At 44.0% G+C, this 26,849-nt stretch overlaps 1 protein-coding gene across 1 annotated transcript in view; it reads right to left on the bottom strand.

The window, feature by feature from the left end:
• Positions 1 to 1,635: 1,635 nt before the first annotated feature.
• The window catches only part of LOC143281459 (uncharacterized), a 27,012-nt gene continuing 1,798 nt past the window's right edge, over positions 1,636 to 26,849 (bottom strand). The window contains exons 3-19 of the mRNA XM_076586671.1: positions 25,104 to 25,263; positions 23,989 to 24,172; positions 23,291 to 23,438; positions 22,327 to 22,538; positions 20,679 to 21,266; positions 17,518 to 17,660; positions 16,782 to 16,916; positions 15,996 to 16,111; positions 15,458 to 15,581; positions 13,996 to 14,173; positions 13,280 to 13,407; positions 11,118 to 11,224; positions 9,861 to 10,072; positions 9,296 to 9,436; positions 7,937 to 8,121; positions 6,820 to 6,985; positions 1,636 to 3,628 (exon numbers count right to left, since the gene is read on the bottom strand). Coding sequence (XP_076442786.1) covers positions 3,537 to 3,628; positions 6,820 to 6,985; positions 7,937 to 8,121; positions 9,296 to 9,436; positions 9,861 to 10,072; positions 11,118 to 11,224; positions 13,280 to 13,407; positions 13,996 to 14,173; positions 15,458 to 15,581; positions 15,996 to 16,111; positions 16,782 to 16,916; positions 17,518 to 17,660; positions 20,679 to 21,266; positions 22,327 to 22,538; positions 23,291 to 23,438; positions 23,989 to 24,172; positions 25,104 to 25,263 — 3,019 coding nt within the window. The 3' untranslated portion in view covers positions 1,636 to 3,536. The remainder of the gene's footprint in view (positions 3,629 to 6,819; positions 6,986 to 7,936; positions 8,122 to 9,295; positions 9,437 to 9,860; positions 10,073 to 11,117; positions 11,225 to 13,279; positions 13,408 to 13,995; positions 14,174 to 15,457; positions 15,582 to 15,995; positions 16,112 to 16,781; positions 16,917 to 17,517; positions 17,661 to 20,678; positions 21,267 to 22,326; positions 22,539 to 23,290; positions 23,439 to 23,988; positions 24,173 to 25,103; positions 25,264 to 26,849) is intronic.

Raw genomic sequence — 26,849 nt, 5'->3', positions numbered from 1 at the left:
TATATATATATAAAGGTGTTCCACGCTTGGTATCAAAACAAAATGACAAAAAACAAATTTAAAAGTAGGTAAATCAAAGATGAAGAAAAATAAAAACGAATGAATCAATGAAGACAAATTACAGGTTTGATGAAGCCAGAATGGGAAGCAAGCAAGGAATTTTCTTTTCAAAAAAGCTCCCGGTTACATCCCTTGAAGCGAACTTCGTCAATTGAGGCCCACGTTGTGACAATGTGTTGATATGTAATTATATCTTTCATATATAATTATGTTTTATATGATTGGGAACTTTTGGAAGTAAATGGCCTCAAGGGTTCCCTGTCGTCTTCTTAGCAAATGTGGCGCATAGTTTAAACTGAAACTGATGTAAATGGGCGGTATCTTTATGAATTCCCTCCCCGTTCAAGCAATGGCATAAAATGCACAAGATCTTAACACAGACCGAACACGTCACTATATTTCGCACATTAAAATTGTAAAGAATATGGGTCACAACAATTCGTGTGGAATCAGTTCAGATCCCCCATTCCCACACCCACCCCTCAAACCAGACAAGCTTTCCCACGGTGACTACAACTGCACGTTCTTTTCGACGTTGATTCAAAATCAGTATGCCTATACCAAGCTCTTGAACCCTTCAAATTGCAAACACCATCAGAATTGATAAGATGAATACATTAGATACCATCACATTGTTCTGTGTTGTTAGTAGTTTGTTTTTGTTTTGTTGTTTGTTGTTGTTTTTTTGTTTTTGTTTTTGTTTTGTTTTTTTCTCCATATCATAATGAGGTCGACATCGCCGCCAAAACGGAGCAGAGCTGAACAGATATAAATGCTATTCGGGAGACTGGGGACCCTCGCGACGCATTTTTACATGTGTGTTTTCTGATTAGAAATTGTACAGATAAGACTGCTCGCAAAAACTTTAATCTTTCTTCTGATGAATGAAGTCCGAAATATTATGATCAAATTTTATCACAGTCTGTCTTCAAAGTACCCCACGGAAAATGTCGCCATCTGCCCCAGCGTGGGCTAACTCGCTACAGGGGCAGGTAGCGACGCAACTATATTTTCCATGTGGCACTCGCGACAAGATATGATTTTCTTCTATTCTTAACTAAATTCTTGACAATAGGTGCAATTCACGCTCGCAGTTTTGGAAAAACGAACAAGGCAATTGAAACTGACACAGAAAATAAACGTTTTGAGAAGTTTATGCACGTCTTACAGAATTATGACAATAACATTTGTTTCTCTGCAATATAGTCCTGAGCATCATTTACAAAACAGAGGAAGAAGCAAAATTATAAGAGCAACTCTCTCTCTCCTCCCCCCCTCTCTCTCCCCTTCACTCACACATTGCAGCAAGGTTAATCTTTAGAATCTCTCTCTCCCCTTCACTCACACATTACAGCAAGGTTAATCTTTAGAACCAAAAAGACTGACAATTTCACGCACCTTCTGCATTATCTTCACTGGTTACCAATTTCTGCTCGCATTCAGGGTGAAATTGTTCTCTTTGTCCCGCAGAGAGAGAGAGAGAGAGAGAGAGAGTGCACGTTCATGTCCCGTGTTGGCTTTAGCATCATTACTTCATGTGCAAAATAATATTCATGTAAGGTGGATGTGCTGCATCTTGATATGTTTTTACTAAGTGAGTTCACCTACCCTTTCCTTGTAGAACCAATAATATCATCAGTTCTCAGTTAGCTTTAAAGAGAACAGGCAACAGCAGTGTGTGTGCGGGCCTCTGTCAACCTGATAGGGTGAGTGAAATATATCATACTTTACAGTAAGAATTTCTAGCACTGAGAAATTGATACCAAAATGTAAATGCTATTTGTATTTCCTTATTAATATTATTATATCAGTTTACTATGAGTTTAGATGTCATGCATTTGAACGGATTTGCAATTATTTCGAATAACCGAGTTAATCTTAACTGAAATGTAACCTCAACTTACGTTTTGAAGTTTCTAGGATTTATATAAATATCTTTAAGAAATTAGACAATTTCGAATTGGGAAGCAATTGCTCATTTCAATTAATGGGATAGTTTAGTCTTATCACACGTTTGTAACAATTGTATATTCATGTGAAATATTTGGTAAAGTGATGTTTGGAGTGAGTGAGTGAATGAACGTAGACATTACTGCACGCTTGCTTACGAGGACTTTGTTGTTTTGTCCACAGGGTAATCATTTACTTATTTATTTATTTTCCTCCTTGTTCGAGGACAGTTCCTTGCCCTTTAACCCCCCCGCTCTCCTGTTCCCTTTACCCAAGTCCCGATACGTTCCCCGTCGCGTCCTCAATAAAGCCTTGAAGAAAACTGGTGCTGATGTGGTGAGAGAACCCTGCCCAACCGGCTACAATTGAAACCTACACCCACTCACCCCAAAACAACTTAGATCATCTTCCGATTCACAACGCCCCGTGTTGAAACAGGATCCTGCAGTGATTCTTTCTTTCCTCAATCAGCTCCAATTGGCTGGAACAGTTTACCTCCATCACGATCTACGCCACTCTCCCTCATGACGATCTTTTAAAGCTGGTATGAAAACACATCTTTTTGAAAACGCCAATGCATAGACCTTCCATACGTTTCCAATGACCTTCAATTATAAGCCATGCAAATTCTGTGTGTGTGTGTGCGATTAAGTAATGTAATACGCGTAGTCTCTGAATCTGTTTTTTGCTTTTGTGCATCAAATCATTACTTTTATTCTTCCTTTTGTAAGTTATTGCGTGTTGTGTGTGTTATATGTTTATTGTAAAGCGCTCTGAGCTCCATTCAAGGAAGGAAAGGGCTAAACAGTATCCACTGTAATTCTTATTGGCTGATGAACAATAGCATTTTTTGTCTACTGGACACTTGCAGGTTCTACTAACATTCCAAACTAGCTTCTGAAAGCGAATCACGATACATTTAAAATAATACTCATGCAAATAAAGAGAAACAATTGTGATTAAAATCAGAAACTGAGTAACCTTCATTCTTGGTTGTAAGTATAATACATTAACGCACGCTCAGGCTCGCACACAGACACTGATATGCACACACAGGTTCCCTGTATGATTAACAATAATGATACAATTCATCAGAGATGCGTGATCATGGAAATGAGTTGATCCAAGCATGCCAGGATTGTGAAAGAGATGCATAGTGTTGTCATTAACATTGACACTGATATCAAATGTCGCCTATCTGTTTAACGCGCACACCCACACACACAATAACACAGTCTATGATTTGAGAAATTATACGAAGTAAAGGAGGGACAAAAGATTCTGAAAGAAAATTTTTAATGCACACGCCTTTCCTTGATTGGGTTGAATAGGCACTGAAGCTAAACTCGCTTCTATCCGACCTAACACACACACACACACACACACACACACACACCGGCGTTTAGCCGAACGTTTGGTAAATTAATTGATCAGAAATATTGTGGGGAACAGGCCTCTGCCTCTTCTATCAACGAATTTGGATAGATTTATAAGTCCTTGCTTCTATTTTCCACATGACGTCATCATCATTTTTCATCATCATCATCATCATCGTCAGGATCGTTTGCATCATCATTCCCCACGTTCACATTGAGGCCGTCAAGTGTCAGGTCCAATTCTGAAAACAAACACACAGAGACAAACTGATCTCCTTTCCGCATCTTACAAAACAAGCGCCCTAAACAGTAAATGCTACTGTTAGTTGGCCTTCAACTACCATTCACTGCTGCTGAGTATGTAGGTATACGTGTATGGGTGTGTATACGTTTGCTGATCATTCCATTCTTATTTCTTTTCAGTCATTTAGGTGCCTGTTTATAGAGATGTTTCAGTTTCATTATATTTGATTACTGTTATTTATTTGTTTATTTGGTTTACTTCATTTTTTAGGTTGATACTTCATACATAGGGAGGAAGTTTCGAAAATCCAGCAGTAGAGTAAAACAAGAGATTCATCCCGTGATCATTGGTCAGTGTCCGAAATAGCGATCGCAGATACATCTGAAAATGAAAGTACGATTTCAAATTTCGTTTCGTGTCGATAACTTACTTTCTTTGTTCTGCCATGATCATTCTGTACATGTTGCAAACATTTCTAGACGAATATCACAACAGTACAGTCCAGTCACTCAGAAACAAGGTCGTAGGCAGCACTGATGCAGAATTTATTTCTTTTTAGAAGAACAGGCATCGTAGTGGATTCCTACATTATTCCTAACATGGAACAAGTAATCCCCCAATCATAAAACACTGTTTCATATCAGGAACGGCGTTTCGAATGAGGCGCAAGTAAAGAAGACGTGTTTCATCGAGCTGACGCATTGTGTGTCACATTGCTGTTTTACGTCACATAGCTGGTTCTTTCGCTGTTCTTTCGAGAGTGCTTCCTGTATCGTGCGAAGACAGTTTGGGTTATGGGTGGGGCGGGGGGTGGGGGGGGGGGGGGAGGGTGTGCGTGCGTGGGTGCGTGCTTGTGTGCATGTTTTTAAGCGAAGCACTATGAGATTTCTGTTGTGTAGTTTCTTGCCATGTTTTTCCGTCCTTCGTTATCAGCTCAGTTTGTTAAGCATTATTGATGTTTAGCATTAGGCACTGCCATGCCACATTATTAGCACATGGTCCTAATATGAAACTGTGTTTCATATTTGGCACAGACATGTTTCATATTATTTTTGTTTTGGATATCAAAAGCTTTTTTTTCATGTTTCAAGGTAGATCGATTAAAGTTCAATAAAAATTATCGCATCAATAAAATTATGGCATCAGCCTGGTTCTCTGTTTATTTGCATGGCTGTTTAAAGACCAGCTTACGCTTGAGTGTTTCATATTCGATGCTTCTTAACCACATTCATCACTGTCAGTTGCCTCAGAAAAATCTTTATTATTAGATCACTTCCTTCAACATGGGCAGAACAGCCGAGTGGTAAGAGCGTTGGACTTCGAATCTGATGGTAATGGGTTCGAATCCCGGTTTCGGCGCTGGTCGGTTAAGGACGGAGATATTTTTCTCCATTTCCCAGGTCAACATATATGTAATTGTTTAAATGCGCTAGCAATTTTTTTTTATTTGCACATCCGTTGACCTGGGAGATGGGAAAATCACCAACCTTAACCCTTTTACCACTAATGTCGCATTTCAGTGGCAGAAAAGCAGAGGGCCCATGTCACTCACTGAAACGCGTCCAGATCGGGGTCGGTTATCCGCGAACCTACTGCTACTTAATTTTCAGGGGTAGGATAAGCCATATTTCGTACACGCCACAAGGGAATCCCCAGCTGTTGTTGGACACCATATTTTCTGTGCTTCTGGTGACAGGGAGTGTTGCACTCTGAACAGACTGGTTTTACCTTTTTGCGTTAGTGGAATGTTGCACTCTGAACTGACTGGCTTAACCTTCTGGCACCAGGGAGTGTTGCACTCTGAACTGACTGCCTTCACCTTACGTCGTCAGGGAGTATTGCACTCTGAACTGACTGCCTTCACCTTCTGGTGACAGGGAGTGTTGCACTCTGAACTGACTGGCTTTACCTTATGGCGCCAGGGAGTATTGCACTCTGAACTGACTGCCTTCACCTTCTGGTGACAGGGAGTGTTGCACTCTGAAATGACTGCCTTCACCTTATGTCGTCAGGGAGTATTGCACTCTAAACTAACTGGCTTCACCTTATGTCGCCAGGGAGTGTTGCACTCTGAACTGACTGCCTTCACCTTACGTCGTAAGGGTGTATTGCACTCTGCACTGACTGGCTTCACCTTCTGGTGACAGGGAGTGTTGCACTCTGAAATGACTGCCTTCACCTTCTGGTGACAGGGAGTATTGCACTCTAAACTGACTGGCTTCACCTTATGTCGCCAGGGAGTGTTGCACTGTGAACTGACTGGATTAACAATATGGCGACAGGTTAGTGTTGCACTGTGAACTGACTAGCTTCACCTTATGGTGCCAGGTTAGTGTTGCACTGTGAACTGACTGGCTTAACAATATGGTGCCAGGTTAGTGTTGCACTATGAACTGACTAGCTTAACAATATGGTGCCAGGTTAGTGTTGCACTGTGAACTGACTGGCTTAACAATATGGTGCCAGGTTAGTGTTGCACTGTGAACTGACTAGCTTCACCTTATGGCGACAGGTTAGTGTTGCACTGTGAACTGACTAGCTTCACCTTATGGCGACAGGTTAGTGTTGCACTGTGAACTGACTGGCTTCACCTTATGGCGACAGGTTAGTGTTGCACTGTGAACTGACTAGCTTCACCTTATGGCGACAGGTTAGTGTTGCACTGTGAACTGACTAGCTTCACCTTATGGTGCCAGGTTAGTGTTGCACTGTGAACTGACTAGCTTCACCTTATGGCGACAGGTTAGTGTTGCACTGTGAACTGACTAGCTTCACCTTATGGCGACAGGTTAGTGTTGCACTGTGAACTGACTAGCTTCACCTTATGGCGACAGGTTAGTGTTGCACTGTGAACTGACTGGCTTCACCTTATGGCGACAGGTTAGTGTTGCACTGTGAACTGACTGGCTTAACAATATGGTGCCAGGTTAGTGTTGCACTGTGAACTGACTGGCTTCACAGTATGGCGACAGGTTAGTGTTGCACTGTGAACTGACTGGCTTAACAATATGGTGCCAGGTTAGTGTTGCACTGTGAACCGACTAGCTTAACCCACTGGCGCCACGACTGGGACTCAAACCCCGGGACCCTTGGATCAAAAGTCCAACACTTTAACCACTCGGTTGTTGTGTTCATGAAATACAGTCCAGTGGACACCCGGGGGGTGGGGGGGGGGGGGGGGGCACGCACCTTCTCCCCGGAACAAGGCCGGGAGGGCGGCGAGCGAGATCTGGTTGCCTAGCAACGTGTGGGTGTCTGCGCCCTGCAGGTGGAACAGCACAGGTGTGTCCCCGGTGTGAGGCAGCACCAGGAAGTCCTCCCCGTGCTCAGGTAACAAGATGACTCTGCCTGTCAGCTGACATGTGTATGCATGCAGTTATTAATTGGTTAATTTATCCTTTTATTCATTCATTCATTTTTATCTAAACTCTGTCTATCTATCAATCTATCGGTTTGTTGGTTAACATTCATGCACATAGATTTACGACATGCCAGTGGCGTTGATCATTCTGTCAATTTGTTTTCCTCTACAGGCTCAAAAGTAAATAACCTGAACATAAACACAATACTACATAAGACACGAAATTCTAGAAAGTGTCAAGCATACAAAAACAAAAAGCCAAACGATATGCAACTCACAAGTCATAGGCGCAAATAAAAATGGCGCACCATAGCAATAATGCCCAATTATCACATCAAGAAAAAAGCTTCTAGATTTAAAAATAAAGAAGGGGGTGGAGAGGGGGGAGGTAAATGGACCGACCAGCAAGGTAGAAAAGAAAAGAAAATAGAAAGAAAAAAACAGCAGAAAGAAAAGTACAAGGCCAGAAACAAAGTGAGCGATAGAAAAGAGGAAATTCCTAACACATAATTTCCGGAAGATGATGATTCTAGTTATTCTCTAAAATAGCCCTCGACATCGCGAATGGGGTTTTGGGAGGGTTGGGGGGGTGCAGGGATAAGTTTTTGTCATCGTCAGTGGCGATGATGATGATGATAGAGGAAGATTTAGATGGGTGTGATACGATGCCATTGTTGTGATGGTGACTATTGGCTGTGGTGACGGAGAATGATGGTAATGATGATGAATATGATAATGATTTCACATGACGTAAAACATGAACACATTTGATGACGATGTTGTTATTGCCGCTGCTGCTGCTGATGATTGTGATAGACATGATTTTCATTATTCACAGCATGATGTACCATGCGTAAAATATGACGGTCACTGTATATTTACTCACTACGTCATCACGGTCACACGATGTGCATTCTCTACGTCATCGCGGTCACTGTCTCTGACCTGAGAGAAGTGCTGGTCCGGGAGGAAAGCGGCCAGAGGAGTGACGTCACACCGCCTCCAGACCCGGAAGACGCTGACGTCAGCCGTGGGATCCTTGGACACCACCAGGGGGCAGGTGTTGGCGTGGTACCACTCCGTGCCCATCAGGCCGTCATCCTCCGTCCTCTCCGTCTTCTCCACCTCTCCTGTCAGCAGTCAGCATACTGTTCACTGCTCGTATTGCAATGGGAATTCATACACATTGACATAAGCTTATATTTGGGCCAACAGCAAACTGAGAGCTGTCTGATCAATGGTTTCTCTACTGTAATACACACTGACATAATCTTACAGCCAGGCTGACAGCAGACTGAGAGCTATATGATCAATTGTCTCACCGCTGCAACGGGAATTCATGCACATTGACCTAAGCTTACAGCTGGGCCAACAGCAAACTGAGAGCTGTATGATCAATGGTTTCTCAACTGCAATGGAAAATCATTTACAGCTTAGTCTTTTGTGAAGGACTACGACTATCAAACTAGGAAGCAAGACTGCGCTGGCTTTTGGTGCTGCAGCCTTGGAGGCGTGTTGCCTTTCCTAAAGCCCTTTTGGCCGAGAGAGTGGGAATGCATCTTAGGCAAGACACTCTTCACTATAATAAAATTCTAGCTCAGATAATCAAGACTGCAGTTGCCTCCACTGTTGTTCTGCTGACATAGTTGGACACACCTGACAATCAGACAGGTGCCACTGCTACTACTGCTGCTTCTGAAAGAAAAACAAAATCTGCTGCTGCAATTTCTGCTGCAACCAATATAAAATTTACAAGCATCACTGCTGTTGCCACTACTTAAAGTATTGCTGCTGCTGTTGATGCCAGCCCTTGCTGCTTCTGCTACTGCCACCGTGACATCTACAACTACAGACAGAAAGCCAAGAACAAATCCAAGAGCAGTGGCCTAGTGGTAATGCGCCCGATGAGGAAGCGAGTGTTCACAAGTTCGAGTACCGCACGGACCAGGAATTTGATATTCCCCCAGCCTCCACTAGACTTTTGGTGGCAAGTCTTTTGAATGAAACAATAAACTGAGGTCCTGCATGCAACAAGCATTTAGCGCACATAAAAGAACCCACTGCAAATTAAAGAATTCCCCCTGACAAATTTCTGGATAAAAATTACTTAGACAGTCAAACAAAATACATGCACACTCACAAACAAAAAACAAAGGAGAAAAATGGCAGCGATGCAATGTAGCGACATGCTTTCCTTAGAGAGAACAGTCAGAATTTGAGACAGAGAAATACGCTGTGACAAATCAGTAATGCAACACAATGGAACATACAGGTCCAGTCAAGTTCGCAGGCTACAATAGTCACCAGTATGAAGGTTGAAGACGCGGAAGTCTTCATCCCGGTGCACCAACAAGCGGCGTTGATCCAGCAACCAAAACTCAAGACAGGACAGGAAGGATGGCTGAGGCTTGCCATCCTTTCCCTCCAGGTGTCGCACTGCTCGTTCTGAAATACACGTCATTTTTATCATCAGTAGTTATGAAAATAGTTACCGTTGGTTTGTGTGTGTGTGTGTGTGTGCGCGCGCGTGTGTGTGCATTCATGTGAGTGTGTGCATGTGTGAATGCATTGTGTGAGTGTGTGCATGTGTGAATGCGCGTCTATGAGTGTGTGTGAATGCGTGTATTTGTGTGTGTGTGTGTGTGTGTGTGCACGCACGCACGCACGCGCGCGCACATTAACACACCATCCACGTGCACGCACGTGGCGTGTACACTCGAGCTCCCCACACCCCACCCCCAATTCCTCCCAACACACACACGCTGGGAGAAAAAGAGACAGAGAGTCAGAAACAGAGACAGAGAGACGAAGAAGAAGATCAACAACACGAACAACAACAAAAACCACAACACGAAATCACCGAACTCACGTTGATGCACACTGAGTACGACCACGCACTCCTTTCCCTGCCCCTCCACCTCTGTCACGTGCTCTGACGTTACTTCCGCCTCCTTGCCCGGGGCCGTTGCTGCTGCTGCAGGTGTCTGGTGGTGAAACCCGTGGATGGGGATGAGGCCCTCATCGGTGAGGCCCACCAGCAACTGGTCCGCGCTCAGGGTGTAGTGAGGGCCTAGGACAGCGCTGTTTATGATAAAAAATAATATTTAATTTGTGCAGCGAATTTCAGTATGAAACAAGGTCAATGGCGCTGTAAGTTTGCATTGTATTCTTTGATTGTATAAGTCTCTCTCTCTCTCTCTCTCTCTCTCTCTCTTTTTTTTTTTTTTTTTTTTTTTTTTGTTGTCACACCAGATTTCTCTGTGTGAAATTCGGGCTGCTCTCCCAAGGGAGGACGCGTCGTTACACTAAGAGCGCCACCTTTTTGTATTTTTTTCTGTCGGCAAATTTGTTTACCTATCGAAGTGGATTTTTCTATAGAATTTTGCCAGGGACAACCCTTTTGTTGCCGTAGGTTCTTTAACGTGCGCTAAGTGCATGCTGCACACGGGACCTTAGTTTATCGTCTCATCCGAATGACTAGCGTCCAGAACACCACTCAAGGTCTAGTGGAGGGGGAGAAAATACTGGCGACTATGGGATTCGAACAAGTGCGCTCAAATTCTCTCGCGTCCGAGGCGGACGTGTTACCTCTAGGCCAGTACTCCACATTGTAAAACCCGATGTGAAAACAATGCATTTAGACCCTAAAGTGACAACTTCCATACCCTGACCCCTCTCACCCCCCCTTGACTCCCCCCCCCTCCCAAAAAAAAAAAAATCAGATCCCCTCCCATCTACTACCTTGTAAACTATAACGTTCAAATGTGAAAATCGATTCTTGAACAAAATGTGTACACAATCACTAGTATTTGTGACGACGGGACATTGAACAAAATTCCCCCGCCGCCTCCCCTAACAATTTCAATACATGACCCTGCACAAATACCAAAACACTAACTGTGATCTATGTACAATAACAGTAACCTGTATACACACACACACACACACACACACACACACACACACACACACCACAGCTAATACTGAGACACATGCACAGTTAATGCAAATGCACCCACATGCTATGGTGCACACATACATTTACAAACTCCCGTATCACACACACACACACACACCACATCACTCTCACCAAAACGCTCCACTTAAATAACCAACATTACAATACCTGTTTATGACACACAGCGTCCTGTCCTTGCTCAGATCAAAGACGACGATTTTGAGCGGGCGGCTCAGGAAGCCTTTGAAAGCAGCCAGGGTCTGAGCCTCGTTGACCTGCCGACAACCACACGGCACAACAGGGTAAGAATAGAATGGTGTAAAACCCAAACAGGGACAATAATTTCGGCAGTGGGGAATTTCTGTTATTGGTGGGTTGGGGGAGTATTCCGTATTCTGGTTAATGATCGGAGCGAAGGAGAAGGGTTGCAGAGTGAGTAAGACGCTAGGCTGTCGATACAGAGAGTCCGTGAGGGTGTGGGCTCGATTCCCGCTCTCATCCTTCCTCCCAAGTTTGAGTGGAAAATTAAAGTGAGCGTCTAGTCTTTCGGATGAGACGATAAACCGAGTGACGCCTCCTTCAGAAACTGAAACTGAAACGGAGCGATGGCCTCTAGTGGTAATGCGACCGATCAGGGAGCTCAGTTTCAGTTTCAGTTTCAATGAGGTGTCAAAGCTGTCAGGACTGGTCCGTACACGCAGCACCACATCTGGAGTATGAATGAATGATTAAGAAATAAATGAATGAATAAATAAATAAATATAGAAAGAAAAAAAGAAACGGAGCAGGTTCCTGACCGTCGCATAAACCAAGACGCGCCGGTCAGACCTTGAGAACAGGGGGCAGACTGGTGTGAACCCAAAGAGGAATCCTCATGTCGGCGGTGGTCAATCGTGTGTAGAGCGGTGGCCGAGTGGTAATGCGACCGACTGTGAAGCGAGTGTCCACGGGTTCGAATCTCACAGCATACCGGGATTTTTACACCCCCCCACCCCCTCTCCGCCAGACCTTGAGTGGTGGTCTGGGTGCTAGTCATTCGAATGAGACGACAAACCGAGGTCTCATGTGGAGCGTGCACTTAGCGCACGTAGAAAACGGCGATTGTCCTTGTTGTAGAAAAACCCTCTTTGATAGTGAAGCAAATAGTCTTGCAGACTGAAAAAGGTGAAGTTGCATTGTGGTGACTGTGGAACTATCTCCGGGAAAAGCAAACCGAATTTCGGACAGAGATATCTGTTGTGACAAAAAGTAATTCAAAGCGATACAATGCGAATAGTTTGTCACCAGCCATTCACCCAGTTAGTCAGTCAGTCATCGGCTGTTAGACAACCAAAAATAAATGGACAGAGCACAAATGATCAAGTAAAAAAATTTTTTAAAAATGTCCGCCACCGATACTGAAAATGAAGCTGCTGACCAACCAGCCAGCAGAACGTCAAAACGGCCGAATGATTGATCAATCAATCACTCAATCACTCAATAAACCACTCCATAGAAAATATTTGCTAGACAAAGCTTTCCACGCTTTCCATTCAACCTTTCATCGTTGTGCAGTAAAGATCAAACAAACAAGTCGATCAGTTTACTGATAAACCATTCAGTAATCAACAAGCCAATCAAACCCCATCTTAAATCAAATGTCGTCTGATAATGACCACGTTAATGTTAACTATCGTGTCTGCAGGTGTAAGTGGTAACCACAGTGGCTCAAAGAAATATTGGCGTCAGTAACAGCCGTGTACATGCAGATAGAAAACATTTGATTTCAACTTCACCGAAACAATTTTTGTGTGAAATTCACCAGCAGTCTAATGAAATCAAACGGATTGTAATTTATCACAAGTTTGAACAAGACAGAAGTTATTAGCTTGTTATTCTGTTGTTTATTGACATGTATTGTGTGGGTTTTTTTCTGAGTAAATATTTGTTAAAAACAACACTGTAAGTCTAGTCAATGAATCGATCACACTCTATGACTGAATCCATTTCTCACCAGTAGTCTTCTATAAAATAAAATAAAAAGAAAAGAAAAAAGATTAAAAACAACACCTTAAATTTAGCAAATAAATCGATCAGTCTATGAATGAAACCAAACCATCACCGACAGTCTTCTGTACATATTTGTTAAAAACAACAACAACAACAACTTTAAATCTAGTGAATAAATCGATCAGTCAATGAATGAATCCATTCCTCACCAGCAGTCTTCGTAAATAAACCGACCAGTCTATGAATCATCCACCAGCAGTCTTCAGTAAAGATTTGTTAAAAACACTTTAAATGGAGTCGACTAGTCGATCGACCAGTCTATGAACGAATCCCTTTCTCACCAGCAGCCTTCTGCAGACACACAGAGGACCATCCCCCTGCCTGTCCTGACGAATGATTCTCCTCACCAGACCTGTCTCCAGGCTGTACGCCTTCACGTGGTGACCTCCCTTGGTGACCGTCATCAGCTCTGCAATGCAGTCATCAGCACGTTCAGAAATTCTGCATCGTTCAGCCAGTTGCCTTCTGCAGTTCAATAGTCGATCAAAGCTAGGTAGCTCTACGATTTTTTAACTGATTCAGCTGGTGACTTAAGCAGTCAACAGGATAGTCTGAAATTCGTTTGTCGGTTAGTTGACATGCCTGTATTTCATCAATCAGCATTCAATCAATATTTAATCATCAGATGCTAACTCTGCAATTCATTAATTAACATTTCGTTTACGAATCCATAAACAGGTGTGCATCTCATAAGTAATCTAGCAGGTAATTCAACTGGTCAGTAAACAATCAAGAACAGAATCTTATTGAGGAGCCAGACCAAAGTTATTTTCTGCACACAGAGTTCAAGCACTGACCGACCGATCAACTGGAAGCTCTGTGAAGATAGGGATTTTCACTTCCCCCCTCTACTAGACTATTCGATCATTCATACCAACATTATTTCCTTAATTAACAGCTCACATTATTTCCATAATTCACAGGCCACATCATTCCCTTAACTAGCAGCCCACATAATTTGCTTAATCAACAGCCGCTGGCAGCCTACTGCCATCACCTGACGTCCTCTTGAGATACACGGGCGGCGAGTGAAGGCGATGATAGAAGTGACCTTGGAAGGTCAAGGCCACCTTCATGGTGTCGATGTCCACCACCTTCAGCCGTCTTTCCACGGTGAACACCACACGTGACCCTCCCACGTGACATATCTTCAGGTGCTTTCGTGACTCAACCATCTGCAAGGGTTTGATCAGAAAACATAAAACTTCGTTCGTGGACTGCAACTCCCACGTTCACTCATATACACGAGTGGGCGTTTACGTGTTTGACGGTTTTTTTTTGGGGGGGTTCTGGGTGGTTTGTTTCTTGTTGTTGTTTTTTTTTGGGGGGGGGGGTTGTACCCCGCCATGTAGGCAGCCACACTCCGTTTTCTGGGGTACAACAACAACAAAACCCAGAACATGATTACAGATAAATATATAAATGTGCGGAAAGTGACAAATGCAACAATTTGAAAAGCAAATTAGACACGACTACTGTCACAGTCATAAACCTCACACATATCGCTTACGTTCAACAATTCGTCAATTTTTCGCCCCACGTGTATGACCGTTTTAACCCCCGCCATGTAGGTAGTCGCCATTTTCGGGGTGGGAGTGCAGGGATGGGTGGAAGCCACACACCACCGAACACTGACATGGATTACTGAATCTTTAACGTGCGTATTTGATCTTCTGTGTGTGTACACACACGAAGGGGTTCAGGCACTAGCAGGTCTCCACATCTGTTGACCCGAGAGATCGGAAAAATCTCCACCAGCGTGACCGGGATTCGAACCCGGGACTCTGAAAATTGAAAGTCCAACGCTTTAATCACTCGTCTGTTGCGCCAGTCGAAAAGAGGAAAATACTAATACATAACTGCCAGAAGAAAAGAAGACTATTTAGAGAGAGACGACAGAAACAAAATGAAAAATCCAGAAAGAGAGCGATAGAAGAGAGGAAATTTCCTAGCACGTAATTTACAGGTGGAGATACTATTTATTAATGAAAGAACGCACGGCGTCCCGACAGGGCTAGGGTAGGGGAAGGGGGGAAGGTTACGCAGCTTTGCCAGGCATGGTTGGTCGGTCTATTCCACTTATTTTTGTGACCGAGCCTTGTTTTTTGTTTGTTTGGTTGGGTGGTTGGTTTTTTCTTCTTCTTCTTCTTCTTCTCCTCTTTGCGTTGATTTCTCTTTCCACAATACTCTGCTATCTTCAGTTTAGTCTTGTAGAAAATCATAATATAGTCAATTTTATCACACACACACACACACAGATATATATATATATATATATATAGAGAGAGAGAGAGAGAGAGAGAGAGAGAGAGAGAGAGAGAGAGGTAAAGTTATCAGCCAAACAAGGCACCTGTCCGATATAGACCGGTAAACGTAATCAGCCAAACAGGACACCTGTCCGTCACAGAGAGGTAAAAGTAATCAAATACACAGGTAAAAGTAATCAGTCGAACAGACACCTGTCCAATACGGGCTTTCCTGACGGCGGTGTCCGTGGCCAGATCATAGACGTGCAGGTAGTACTGACCACTGTCCGCCACCACCAGCAACACGTAGCGTGCACTGGTCAGCGTCACACACATTCTGCACACGTCACACATAGCGTCACACACATTTTGCACACGTCACACACATTTTGCACCCAGCACACAACACGTGACGTCACACACAGTGTGCACATTGCGTACACACATTGTAACAAACACATGCACAGATCATGTCATACACACACGCGCGGGCGCGCGCGCGCGCGCACGGATGCACATACACACACACACTCTCTCTCTCTCTTGTCATACACACACGCGCGCGCGCGCGCACGCACGGACGCACACACACATACACATTCTCTCTCTCTCTCTAACAACTCAACCACCATACTCATATTCACACACATCAAACACAGACACAGTCACACACACACACAGACACACACACACACACACACACACACACACACACACACATACACACACACACACTTTATTACTGACTCACAAGATGCACACCCCTGTGTCTTTCTCCCTCTTGGCACGTGATACACGCTTTCTCTGCCTCCCACAGTAGCTGACGTCCCCTGATACAACTGTAGCATCGCCTGTGTCCACGGTGATCTGAACGATCACAACAACAAGGATTAGAATATCTGCAACAGTCGTCATGCGAACTCAAACAGCAAATAATACCTGTAGCTGTAAATGTATGTGGTTTTCTCCCTCTCTAAATACAGTGGTGCAGCACGACCACGCACATCCAGAAATTCACATTGTATTGCATTGTATTGTATTCTACTGTACTGTACTGTATTCTACTGTACTGTACTGTACTGTACTGTATTGCATTGCAATGTATCGTAGTGTCTCGTATCGTATTGTATCGTATTGTATTGCATTATTTGGTTTTCCTTTCTTTTCATGAAACATTTCTCCGTGTGAAATTCGAGCTTCTAGCCCCAGGGAAAGTGCGTCGCCACAGTTCAGCGTCACCCTGAATTTTTCTTCTTCTTTTTCCTTTTGCTATCGTACTTGTTTGACTGTCAAAATGGACTTTTCTACTGTTCTTTTACTCAGCACCACCAGAGTGCACTGTCACCCTTAATTTTTTCTCTTCTTTTTCCGTCTGCTGGTGTAATTGTTCAACTTTCAAATTGGATTTTTCTGGATAATTTTGTTCCCAGGGATATCCCTTTCGGTGCCTTGAATTCTATTCATTTACTCAGCATCACCACGGGCGTTGGGGGAGAGGCAGGAGGGCGGTGGCTTGGGGGTTGAGGGCCACACCCACCTTTGCCTGTTTGGTGCCAGACTGAGCGGCCAGTGATCCGGTGACGGCCTGACGTGACGTGTCCCACACACGCACCTGGCTGCCTCTGGACACAGTGACCAACGTCCGGCCGTCCACTGTGGCCACTTCCGTGATCTGCAAGACGGGATAAATTCGTTTTCGTTTCTATCATACTTTACGTATACGTATGGGTATACATCTCTCTCTCTCTCTCTCTCTGTGTGTGTGTGTGTGTGTGTGTGTGTGTGTGTGTGTGTGTGTGTGTGTGTGTGTGTGTGTGTGAATATGCGAGCGCGCGAGGGAGTGAGTTAACATGTGTGCATTTGTGTGAGTGTGTGTGCATACGTGTATGTATTTGTATTTGTATTTGTATTTCTTTTTATCACAACAGATTTCTCTGTGTGAAATTCGGGCTGCTCTCCCCAGGGAGAGCGCGTCGCTACACTACAGCGCCACCCATTTTTTTTTGTATTTTTTCCTGCATGCAGTTTTATTTGTTTTTCCTATCGATGTGGATTTTTCTACGGAATTTTGCCAGGAACAACCCTTTTGTTGCCGTGGGTTCTTTTACGTGCGCTAAGTGCATGCTGCACACGGGACCTCGGTTTATCGTCTCATCCGAATGACTATGTGTGTGCGTATGTGTGAGTGTGTGTGCATGCGTGCGTGTGTGTCGAGGGGGTGTGTGTGTATGTGTGTGTGTGCATGCGTGCGTGCGTGCATGTGAGAGACGAACCTCGGCCTGGTGCAGGGAGGTCCAGTAGCGGGCAGTGTGCAGGTCCCACACAGTGACCCTGTCCCTTTGGTGACAGTAGTGGTACAGGTGACGACCCTCTGGCGTCACGTGATAGGTCCTCACCTCGCTTCGTCCCTCCTGCCCTGTCCGCCACACAGAGGGAGGTGGAGAGACAGAATGAATGAATAGATGAACGAACGGACGGATGAATGAATGAACGAACGAACTATTGAACTAACAAACGAATAACATGAAAGAAAGAATGAACAAATGAATGAATGAAAGAACGAACGAATTACAGAGATAGAGAATCCCCGAAAGCGGAGTATGGCTGCCTATATGGCGGGGTAAAAACGGTCATACACGTAAAAGCCCACTCGTGTGCATACGAGTGAACGTGGGAGTTGCAGCCCACGAACGCAGAAGAAGAAGAAGAAGACAGAGATAGAGAAAATAAAAGGGAGAGAGAGCGAGACAGAGAAAGATGGAGACAAAGAGAGGGAGAGAGAGAGAGAGAAATAAATCATTGATTTAAATGTCAAAGTTTAAATAAGACTTTAAAAAAATTCACGAGAAATAAGAAATAAAACGCTGAAAGATGTTTACAGAAAATAAAACAAGAGAGGCAAGGCCTTCAAGACTCACTTGTGATACACTTAAAAAAAAAAAAATCCAAGCTCTTTATGTATTGAGTATAATTTCAAAATCTAATGTTTAAGATAAGAAAGATCAGTTTAAAGCAAATTAACTCCCCTAGCATTAATTACAGAGTAATTTCCCTTTTTTACTATCTGCACCAAAACGTTTGCAAAATAAATAAAACTTCCATGCTTAGCAAAAGAAGTTGCTGTTTGAACAGAAAATGATAATAATGACTGCTCTTGTTGTTGGGTCAGAATATCAGATCAAAGTGCCAAGTTTAGAGAATACAAAAAATATAAATATAACAGTAAATGCAGTTTGCATATAATTAGGCTTCTTTTTTTCTTTTTCTTTTTTTGTGCCCATCCCAGAGGTGCAATATTGTTTTAAACAAGATGACTGGAAAGAACTGAATTTTTCCTATTTTTATGCTTAATTTGGTGTCAACTGACAAAGTATTTGCAGAGAAAATGTCAATGCTAAAGTTTACCACGGACACACGGACACACACACACACACACAACCGAACACCGGGTTAAAACATAGACTCACTTTGTTTACACAAGTGAGTCAAAAAAAGAGAACACCACGAAAATAAAATAATAGAAATAATAATAATGTGAAAAAAATCAATCCATCAATCAGTCAGCCAATTAATCAATTTCTATTCTCACTGGTAACAGTGTTTGGACTATTAAAACTGAACAAAGAAAAACATTAGAAGTATCAGAATAATCTTTTTTTAATGTCTCGAAGACAAAACAACAAGAGTACAAAAAAAAAAAAAAAAAAAAAAAAAGCCATGGCAGATTTTTTAAAAATTAAACAAAAACAATTCAACCAATCAAATCCATGGTCCACCAGCGGTTTTAGCAGCGCTAAGTTTACTTAGCGATTTGAACTTTCCAAAGTATGTGGGATCAGCATATACTTGGGTAAGACTAATTAAGGCAAAGTATTCCAAACGCTGCTGAGATCGTTCTGGTCACCAGCCTATGTGTGTCATTCCCCTTACCTTGATACACCATGACAGTGTCCACTCTCTTACTTGATACACCATGACAGTGTCCACCCCTTACCTTGATACATATGACAGTGTCCATCCCTTACCTTGATACACCATGACAGTGTCCATCCCTTACCTTGATACACCATGACAGTGTCCACTCTCTTACTTGATACACCATGACAGTGTCCATCCCTTACCTTGATAAACCATGACAGTGTCCATCCCTTACCTTGATACACCATGACAGTGTCCACCCCCTTACCTTGATACACCATGACAGTGTCCATCCCTTACCTTGATACACCATGACAGTGTCCACCCCCTTACCTTGATACACCATGACAGTGTCCATCCCTTACCATACACCATGACAGTGTCCACCCCCTTACCTTGATACACCATGACAGTGTCCATCCCTTACCTTGATACACCATGACAGTATTCATCCCTTACCTTGATACACCATGACAGTGTCCACCCCCTTACCTTGATACACCATGACAGTGTCCATCCCTTACCTTGATACACCATGACAGTGTCCACCCCTTACCTTGATACACCATGACAGTGTCCATCCCTTACCTTGATACACCATGACAGTGTCCATGCCTTACCTTGATACACCATGACAGTGTCCATCCCTTACCTTGATACACCATGACAGTGTCCATCCCTTACCATACACCATGACAGTGTCCACCCCCTTACCTTGATACACCATGACAGTGTCCATCCCTTACCTTGATACACCATGACAGTGTCCATCCCTTACCATACACCATGACAGTGTCCACCCCCTTACCTTGATACACCATGACAGTGTCCATCCCTTACCTTGATACACCATGACAGTGTCCACCCCCTTACCTCGATACACCATGACAGTGTCCACCCCCTTACCTTGATACACCATGACAGTGTCCACCCCCTTACCTTGATACACCATGACAGTGTCCATCCCTTACCTTGATACACCATGACAGTGTCCACCCCCTTACCTTGATACACCATGACAGTGTCCATCCCTTACCTATACACCATGACAGTGTCCACCCCCTTACCTTGATACACCATGACAGTGTCCATCCCTTACCTTGATACACCATGACAGTGTCCATCCCTTACCATACACCATGACAGTGTCCACCCCCTTACCTTGATACACCATGACAGTGTCCATCCCTTACCTTGATACACCATGACAGTGTCCACCCCCTTACCTTGATACACCATGACAGTGTCCACCCCCTTACCTTGATACACCATGACAGTGTCCATCCCTTACCTTGATACACCATGACAGTGTCCACCCTCTTACCTTGATACACCATGACAGTGTCCATCCCTTACCTTGATACACCATGACAGTGTCCACCCTCTTACCTTGATACACCATGACGGTGTTCATGCCTTACCTTGATACACCATGACAGTGTCCATCCCTTACCATACACCATGACAGTGTCCACCCCCTTACCTTGATACACCATGACAGTGTCCACCCCCTTACCTTGATACACCATGACAGTGTCCAGAGTGGTGACCGCCAGAAAGTACAGGTGACCAGTCTCCCTCTGCACGCAGATCACCTGTCCGGCAGGTGTGAGGCACAGTCCATCCACGGTAAAAGTCTCAATCACCTGTTCTTCTTCTTCTTCACCACTATCGTCTTCTTCATCTTCTTCATCGACTTCGTCTTCACTATCTTCTTTTTCGTCATCATCTTCGTCATCAGTATCTTCTTCTTCGTCGTCGTCGTCTTTGCCTTCGTTTTCTGCGCGAACATCAGCTTCTGCTGACCTATCTCCGTCCATCTCGTCGCCTTCGTTGTGTTCACCGTCGCTGTTGTCGACGTGGATGTCGTCGTTCTTGTTCTTTCCATTGTCCTGTTTCTTGACGACAGGGTGAGGAACCTGGCCCTGACCTTGACCTTGACCCTGCACCCCGGCATCACGTGCAGGGTGGTGGTGGGGAGGGGAGGGAGGGGAGGGAGGCAGGGGCTGCATGGTCCGGGCAGTCAGCACCCTCTGTTCCTGCACGTCCAACACGACCACGTGTCGACAGGTCTTGTCCGTCGTCACCACGTACCTGTCGTTCGCTGCACACACGTGTTTGTTTCGTGTTTTTTTGTTTGTGTTTTTTTCTTTTCTTTTTTTATACTTTTGTTTTATCTTATTCTATTTTATTCCATTTAATTTTAGTTTATTTCGTTTCGCTTCGCTTCGTTTTTGTTCTTTCATTTCATTTTATTTTTTTTGTATTCAATTTTTTCGTTAGATTTGATTCTAATTTGATTTGATTTTATTTCAAATCATTACTTTTTTTTTCTTTTTTACTAATTTTTTCATTTTATGGGAGGAGTATGATGGGGCTGGGGGTTGGGAGGGTCGGGGGGCGTGGCGGTGGGGGGGGGGGGGGATGGGAGGGGGCATCAGATCAGCCCAGATCGGGTTGTCTGGTTGGATCAGTTGAAATAACATAGATCAGATCAAAACCAACTTTCCTCCTCTCCGACCTCCCCCCCCCCCCCCCCACCCCCACCCCGCCCACACACACATACCATTCCAACTCTCTCCCCTGCATTTCTTCCTTACGTGTGCAGTGCATTTCCAGTCTGTTGCAACTTTATGATTTTCTCTTAAGTACTGCGCTTATTTTTGTATTGTACCCATTCACGAGGGGCAATGGCCTTAAACAGCCGAGCTGTTAAAGCACTGGACTTTCAATCTGATGGCTCAGTGTTCGAATCCCGGCCACGGTGCAAATCAACATTTTATGCAGACTTGCTAGTGCCTTAAACCCCTTTGTGTGCATATACATGTAGAAGATCAAATGCGCAGGTTAAAGAACATGTAATCCATGTCAGCATTCGGTAAGTTAAGGACACAAGAAGATACCCAGCATGCACAGCCCCGAAGACGGAGTATGGCTGCCTGCATGGCGGGATAAAAACGGTCGTGAACATAAAGGCCCACTCGTACATACTAGAGAATGTGGAAACTGAAACCCACGCATTCTGAAAGAGAAGAAGGCGAAGAAGAAGAAGAAGCAGAACACAAGGACAAGAACAAGAAGAAGATCAAGAACGAAAACAAGAAGAACAAGAAGAAGAAGACAGACAGACAGACAGACAGAGGGACGTCAGACGGACCACCTACCCACGGGAGGCGTCTTCTGCAGACAAAACCTGTACTCCGCAGACGCCGGGAGACGGATGGTGCCCGTGTGGTGACCGGACGTGACGTCATACAGCATCACGTGGTCCTCGTGGAACACTACCAGGTGGCGCTGTCTCGGCCCCGCCACACACGTCATTGTGCTGTAGCTGACGTTGTCGTCGATCATCCACAGTGCCTCTCCAGTCTGCAGGCTGCGGGGGGGGGGGGGGGGGGGGGAAGAAAAGGGAGGGAACACTCAGGCTTCCAATATCCCAATCGTGTTGTTGATCAAACCTGCGGCACTTTTTTTTGTTTTTGTTGTTTGTTTGTTTGTTTGTTTGTTTTTTGTTTTTGTTTCTTACAAAAACATAACTTGCGTCATGGGCGACGAACTATGCAGTCATGAGACTGGAAATCGTGACTTAAGTATCCGTATGCATGCATGTCAAATAGGAGGAAATGGTGTTGGAATATGGCGACATACGTTCTCAACACAGCAGGATATGACGTGACGCGTTACAAATAATAATAATAATGATATGATGATAATGATAATGGTGATAATAATAACAATTATTATTATTATTATTATTAACAACATTATCATTATCAACATTATTATGATTATTATTACTAAAGAAAATAAGAAGAAGAATCATCATCGTCATCAGAATGATAGTATAGTTCTATAGGGCTCACACTCTCCCATCAATTAATAAATGTACGATAGTGCATAATGGCATACATGAGCACATGAAGAATTACGAGGGAAAAAAATATATAAGCAATGAGATATGACACGATACGTCAAGTCATAATACATCAAAATATATCAACACAGCATCACACCACACCACACAACACATCACAACAAAACCCAACACCACACACCACACCACACAACACAACACAGGAAAACACCACACAACACCAGGCAACACCACACAACACAACACTGCCTCACCTGAAAGCATGAAGGGATTGTCGGTTGTTCAGGATGACAATGCTGTCGTCACAAGCCAGAAGTAAGCTGACGTCATACAGTCTCTGTGCTTTGATTCGCTGAGTCACGCCCTCCGTGACGTCAACCACAACCAGCTCCTCCCCAGTGGCTATGACGTCATCGAAGATCAGTACGTCATGACACAAGAGTTTAACTGATTGCGACAACACAGTTGCAAGTCAATAATTTGATGTACGACTGGTAAATAACCATCTTAGTTTACATTTTCATGTGTTTCAGATACTGACTGTGTTTATCGGACTTTTTTCGCTAACTTTTTTAATCTTTCAGAAATAATTTACATACATACATACTGTTCGTTCATTCATTCCCTTTTTTCCTAGTTTAAACACGTAACACCAAACACTAAACTATCCCATGTTTGGAAAGTAGGCATAAATTCTTGGTTCCCTTTTCCTTTGTTCATCTTTGGGAACTGACGTAAAACTTTCATTCTTCTTTCTTTGTTTTCCCTCTTTCCTTCCTCCCCTCCCTTTATCTGAACACGTAGAAAAAGAAAAAAAAATCAAACATTTACATTATGCAAGTACATAATTTCAAACAATCAAAACGAGCAATAAGAAAAATATGAAGCATTTAAGCAAAATGTAAAAAAATTTTTTAAAAATTGATACCGTTTAAAACAAACACCGACTCACTTGTGATGACGCGTCGCCCGTCTGACGTTATGGCGAGGCCTGTGGTGACGTCAAAGCGGCCCTGTGTGACGTGGACACAGCTGAGGAGCGGCCCCCCGATGGGCACGAGGACCGGACGTCTGCTCCTGGGGACGAGGTGAAGGCTGGCCTCGTGCCGGCATTGCTGCAGCAGTGACCCCACGTGCTGCCAGGGGTCAGAGGGGATCTTCTTTCCATTACACAAAAAAAGCTTACAGGTGGGCTAACAGCAATGTGAGAACTGTATTATCAATGGTTTCTCCATTACAGTGGAAGTCATTTATAGCTTAGTCTTTTGTGAAGGACTATGACTCAAACTAGGAGGCAAGCTTGCACTGGCTCTTAGTGCTGCAGCCTTGGGGGCTAGCTGGCCTTTAGAAACCATCCCGACGTCGACTGTCCTAAAACTCTCTTGGACGAGAGAGTGGGGATGTAACTTAGGGAAGACACCCTCCACTATGATAAAATTCTAGTCCAGATAGTTTGGACAGCAGTTGCCTCCTCTGCTGCTCTGATGGTCATAGTCGGACACGACTGACTGTCATACACACCACGAACACCGATCAGTTTGTTGATGAATCTGACAGTGGTTGGTGCACGTTGGGTGTTTTCGTGTTTCCCCAAACTCTGACATGCATTACATGATCTTTTACGTGCGTGTGTTTAATCATATGCGTATGTATTTACACACAAGAAGGGGGTTCAGGTACAAGAATGTCTAGTCTGTGCATAGCTCGACTTTAAAGATAGGAAAATTCTCCACACACACACACACACACACACACACACACACACACACACACACACAAACACACACACACACACACAAAACACAGACAGACAGACAGACAGACAGACACGACAGACAGACACACACACACACACACACACACACACACACACACACACACATTTATGAATGTTTAAAATTTTTGTAGCCTCGGTTGGTCTGACAAGCGCGTTGGATTTATGCATAATATAATCATGCCATACCTCTGACCTGCTTCCTTTTCCTATGTGGTGGAGCGCATATGGATCAGTCCGCACAGTTTTACGCATGACCACCACCACACCCACGACAAACCACACCCACTTACCCCTGAAGGACAGGGGATTCTGGACAGGAGCTGGGTGGGAAGTTGTTTGGGTTCCGCGTGTAAAGCACCCTGCGACAGTTGTAAAGCCTCTGCCAGGGTCTGCAGTGCCGCGTCGTTTGGTGACGTTTTCCTGGCCTCCGACACCTGTCTCAGTACAGCCCTGTAGGATGGAGAGAGGGAGACAGCGGTGGTTCAGTAGACCGAACACATTTGAGAGTGACTGGGAAGGGGAGAACGAAATGAGTGACTGAGTATGGGAGAGAGGGAGGAGGGATATATATATATATATATAGAGAGAGAGAGAGAGAGAGAGAGAGAGAGACAGACAGACAGACAGAGACAGAGACAGACAGAAACAGAGACAGAGAGACAGAAACAGAGAGACAGAGAGAGAATTGGTTTGAATAAATTTTATTTACTGAGGGTAATACAGTAAGCAAAATAATGCTTTTTTTTCATGCAGCCCGGAACAGTAACATAAACAAACGGGGAAATCATTATATCAGTACAGCATGCATATTATAGGCATGGATATATGAATGGTATTTTGACATTTACAACACTGAATAGAGGTAAGAGGAGAGAGATATAAGGGGACAGATAGAGAGAGAAAGAGAGAGAGGACAAAAAAAATGAAAATTAACAAAGGTCAAGATAGTGATCAATCGAGAGAGAGACAGAGACAGACAGACAGAGACAGAGACAGGGAGAGAGACAGAGAGATAGACCGACAGACAGAAAGAGACAAGGAGACAGACTGTTAAAGACACAAGAACTCGCGAAACCACCGAAACAAGGGAAGCAAATACATCATATCAAAAAAGCTGAATATTTACTTTGTTACGTCCCTTCAAAATATTTCCGCAACTCATCATTTTCACGAGTTCTTCTGCGTTCGTGCGCTGTAACTCCCACGTTCACTCGTATGTACACGAGTGGGCTTTTACGTGTATGACCGTTATTACCCCGCCACGTAGGCAGCCATACTCCGTTTTCGGGGATGTGCATGCTGGGTATATTCTTGTTTCCATAACCCACCGAACACTGATATGGATTACAGGATTTTAACGTGCGTATTTGATTTTTTGTTTGCATATACACACGAAGGGGGTTCAGGCACTGGCAGGTCTGCACATATGTTGACCTGGGAAATCGGAAAAATCTCCACCCTTTACCCAACAGGCGCCGTTACCGAGATTCGAACCTTCAGCGGACCGCACCTCAGCTGGATTGAAAGTCCAACGGTTTATTGCGTCCGTCACACGAGTTTCAATTTTCATTACAGGATTAAAAAACTGTTTTTGATGTCGTTCTTCTTCTTATCCACTTTCAACGTGTGTTCCTTCTTTCCCGACTTACTGCACTAAAGCCGGAGGGTCAGTATTTTAATATAGAATACATCAGTACGGACAAAACAAGCGCGAAAAATAGTCAAACCTGTTCCGGGGTCAGATTATTGGCCTCACAAACGGAATTCTTCTTCAGCTACATACACCACACTGCACTGACAAACCGCATTTCACACACACACACACACACACACACATGACACACACCGCGCACACACACACACACACACACAAACACACACACACACGCACGCACCGCCGGCGGCACACACACCGTGGCCGACTACTACACACACACACACACACACATGACACACACACACACACACGCACACACTGTGACATACACACACACACGCGCGCGCGCGCGCGCACACACACACACACACACACACAC

Source organism: Babylonia areolata, chromosome 4, assembly GCF_041734735.1.
Source record: "Babylonia areolata isolate BAREFJ2019XMU chromosome 4, ASM4173473v1, whole genome shotgun sequence".
Lineage (NCBI taxonomy): Eukaryota > Metazoa > Mollusca > Gastropoda > Neogastropoda > Buccinidae > Babylonia > Babylonia areolata.
The sequence above is the reverse complement of the archived record's forward strand: the minus strand, read 5'-3'. Positions and strand labels throughout refer to the sequence as shown.